The sequence below is a fragment of the Calcarisporiella thermophila genome (genome assembly GCF_041956535.1).
Source record: "Calcarisporiella thermophila strain CBS 279.70 unplaced genomic scaffold VTP21scaffold_22, whole genome shotgun sequence".
NCBI classification, from domain to species: Eukaryota; Fungi; Calcarisporiellomycota; class Calcarisporiellomycetes; order Calcarisporiellales; family Calcarisporiellaceae; genus Calcarisporiella; species Calcarisporiella thermophila.
The window spans coordinates 22,381-25,727 of record NW_027192212.1 but is presented as its reverse complement, the minus strand read 5'-3'; the positions used below and the strand labels follow the sequence as shown (position 1 = coordinate 25,727).

General features: G+C 40.4%; 2 protein-coding genes across 2 annotated transcripts; both read right to left on the bottom strand.

Moving 5' to 3' along the window:
* Positions 1–210: 210 nt before the first annotated feature.
* On the bottom strand, positions 211–2,116 carry VTP21DRAFT_5322 (uncharacterized protein; the record flags this gene model as incomplete). The annotated part of the gene is made up of 3 exons (XM_069395831.1): positions 211–494; positions 821–1,135; positions 1,360–2,116. The coding sequence occupies 3 exons, from the start codon at positions 2,114–2,116 to the stop codon at positions 211–213; spliced, it is 1,356 nt and encodes a 451-aa protein (XP_069247890.1).
* A 117-nt stretch (positions 2,117–2,233) lies between these two features.
* On the bottom strand, positions 2,234–2,986 carry VTP21DRAFT_5321 (uncharacterized protein; the record flags this gene model as incomplete). Its single annotated transcript, XM_069395830.1, has 1 exon — positions 2,234–2,986. One exon carries the CDS (start codon positions 2,984–2,986, stop codon positions 2,234–2,236), a length of 753 nt encoding a protein of 250 aa, XP_069247889.1.
* Positions 2,987–3,347: the final 361 nt, after the last annotated feature.

Below are 3,347 nucleotides of genomic sequence, written 5' to 3'. Positions count from 1 at the left end.
AGGATTGTAAAAACACAAGGATTGTAAAAACACACCCTCGGTAAATATATCACTCAACTCTTTTTGTGGATACCTTTCCCGTAGGAATTTTTTTACATCTTCAAGAGATTTAATTGCATAATTGAACGCTGAGTGCTTAGGATCGAGTATGTGAGCCACCATCATCACAGGCTTCTTGATAAAATTGAAACGAATAGCAACCTTTTCTATCTAGCCTTTGTTCTGATTGTCGGGTAGTTGCACAGCCATTTTCATTAGTGAAAAGTAGTGTTGATTGACTAGTGAAAGGCGGGTAATGTCTCTTTCAAAATCAATAATAACATCCGTAATTGGCTTAATAATGTTTCTCAATTCTTCTGCCTTGTCCCACCACGGATCTTGAAGTAAACAGCGCAATTCCTCTGAAGCGAGCTCCAAAGCTGCAATTTGAAGAGGTAACCGCGAGGACAAAACGGATTCCATGCATTTTGAGTAAGAGAGCCACCGAGTCTCGACTGGAAGGGCAAGAGTAATTTTGTGCCTAAGCTTCTCCCTTTGAGCTTATTTACATTATTTACTTATTTAATTAACTTTTATATACTTATTGACCACAAATTTATCATTGGTGTATTGATGTTTTACTTAGATACTCCCGAGATTCTATTTAAATTCATTCCCTTTTGTTTATTGTCCCTCACCTCTTTCCCGAATTCCATTCTATCTTGAATTAAATTCTATTCTTAAAGAATAAGGATATCTAACAGTCCTCAAAACTGTTACAGTAATGCATATCGGTTCTTGATAGTGATGGCATTCAATTGCCTGTAATCCACACAAAGACTTAAGGAACCGTCCTTCTTGTTAACGAATAATGTTGGAGCGCCGTAGGGTGAGGTCGATGGCCTTATCCATTCTTTATCGAGGAGGTCTTGTATTTGCTTCTTAAGCTCTACAAGTTCTCTATTGGACATTCGATATACACAAGAGGGCGGTGGTGTCAAAACTTCAAGAAGCGGAATAGTGTGCTCTGTGTCTCTCTGATGGAAGTCCCTTTGGTAGATCTTCAGGAAAGAATCAGCGAATTTAGTTAACAAAGCGTCTAGCTCGGAGTTGTTGTTTCCCTTGAGTTCCAGTTGTTGTTCTTTCGCACCGTTGTCTATAGACAACGGTGCGACGGAAAATGGACGGAATAATCTTGGATATATAAGATTATTCCAAGTTATTCTATTAAAACTGTTCAAAACTTTAACAGTATAATTTATTTGAGCAATTAATATAATTATGTAATACAAAACTGATAAAAATTACTTATTCATGAATTCATACCAGGTTGTCTAAAATGGTTCTAATTGGACTGAATTTTGAAATAACCATGAAAACCTGGGGCTATGATTGTATCCAAATCTAATTCTGCGCGAGCGACTTCAGTCAAATCTTTGGCATCCAGAATTAGTAAGAAGCTGGTGTTTCGAGTTCCATCTAGCACAACACTCAATACCACTCCCTCATCCTCTTCCTTAGCATTGGGACACGGAACAAAGATAGGCTCTGAGGGTGTACAACTAGGTTGCTCCCAAATCCAATGTCGAGTTCCATTTTCATGATTACTTTCCAAATCAGATTTTACAATACGATCAAAGAGTGGCATCACTCCACGACCAGAATTGCAAATGCCATAGACATAACGATAAGATTTCAAGCGTCGGTTTGGATTAATGGTGTTCAATTCCTGTCGGGCTTCGCCAGTAGTACGAAAGTCGATTTGCGCATCAGGTAGTTTTTGGAAATTAGTAATGGGTGTGCTTAAAGAGGTGCAAGTAGGGGTACACTCCGGGTTGGCAAGGCGGAAGCGAACTATGTGATTGTAATCCTTTTGGTGACCAGGGGTTAGTGGGAATTTCCGGATATTCTGCATCATGAAATGGTGAATAATGCTATTATTTGGGAGGTGTGAGAGGTCCACTATAATATCGCCGTTGTTGTCTTCATATGCATTGGTGGTGTGGAAGCAATAGAAAGGTGGTGTTTTATATACACCCACGAGTTTCTGCGTGCGACGACTGAAAACATAGAACACGGTGGGAATTGTGGCATCAAAGTCACAAACTCCCCCAGCAACACTTTTAGTTGACCGCATTAGATCAGCATCAAGGAAACATTGCCAGTGCACAAGTACTACGTAGTTTTTAGTCAGGGAGAAAGAGTGCAAATAGCTCAGTCTGGCTTCGATTGGCTGGTACTTGGTTACAACAGGTCATGTGGGGTCCTCGGGATTGTTTCGAACGCCAAAAGCCTGATAGCGACTGTATGGCTTTCCTATTTTATACGTAATATTGAATAGCTCATTTGTATCTGGATCAATCGCGGGATGGCCCGTGGAAAACTCTCCGTTCAATTCCGGATCCAAGTGATCATAGTTGGTAAACTGTAGCGGCACAAGTGTATCTGGATCCAGTTCTTCCAGCGCATTACTATCGATGGTAGCCACCAAGTTGGAGACAGTTTTGGAATCGTTTACAGGAAAACCTGGAAAGTTTGGTACGATGCTGAGGTTGGCATTGACAAAGCGTGGATCACCATCGATCATGAACGGCCTCTCCTTGAAGACGGTCATGTCCTTGCGGTATATATATCGGCAGGGGTCAGGTCCAAAACTGTAATAATTTGAATTGCTACCCTCGGAAGCTAGCTTTTTCTGTAGTTCTGGGGCAATGTTACGATTGAAATACAGCACTTCACCCTTGTCAGTGATCTCAAAGCGGTGTACTTGTGGCAAGGAATCGAACCAATGCGGTACGGTGTAATATTCGTCCGGTCTGTTGTCAAGCGGAACATCAAACATGCCTGGTCCCATACGGTACAGGACACCCTTCAACCAGGACGGAATGCAGCCTTTAACTTGTAGAGCTATCGTCTTTGGTACCTCCGGTACGTTATAAAGACCTGGCGTATATTTGAAAGAAGTTATCGAATTTTGCGATTTGCCGTCCTGTACAATAGTAATCATGACCAGGAAGTTAACTGATGGTGGAATAAGAATCAACTATATTTATTTGAATATGATAAAAAATTCAAAAAAAAAAAAATGAACTCATGCCGCGTTATTTATACTTTTCATCTATTCTAAAAAATCCAATTACATCATGAAAACTTTCAAATACTATCTACCTATTCAGGATCGAAATTCTGAAACAAGGTCTAAATTGCCGAAATTCGGATGAAAAGCTCCAGAATCGAGAACAAAGAAGGAAATAATAGGCAGAAGCCGAACGCATCTATACTTAATACAGCATTGATATGCTCGGCCTCTGCCTACAAGTAGGGAAAAATGTGACAGCGCGTTTTAACAATTTTCCTTTGAATGCTCA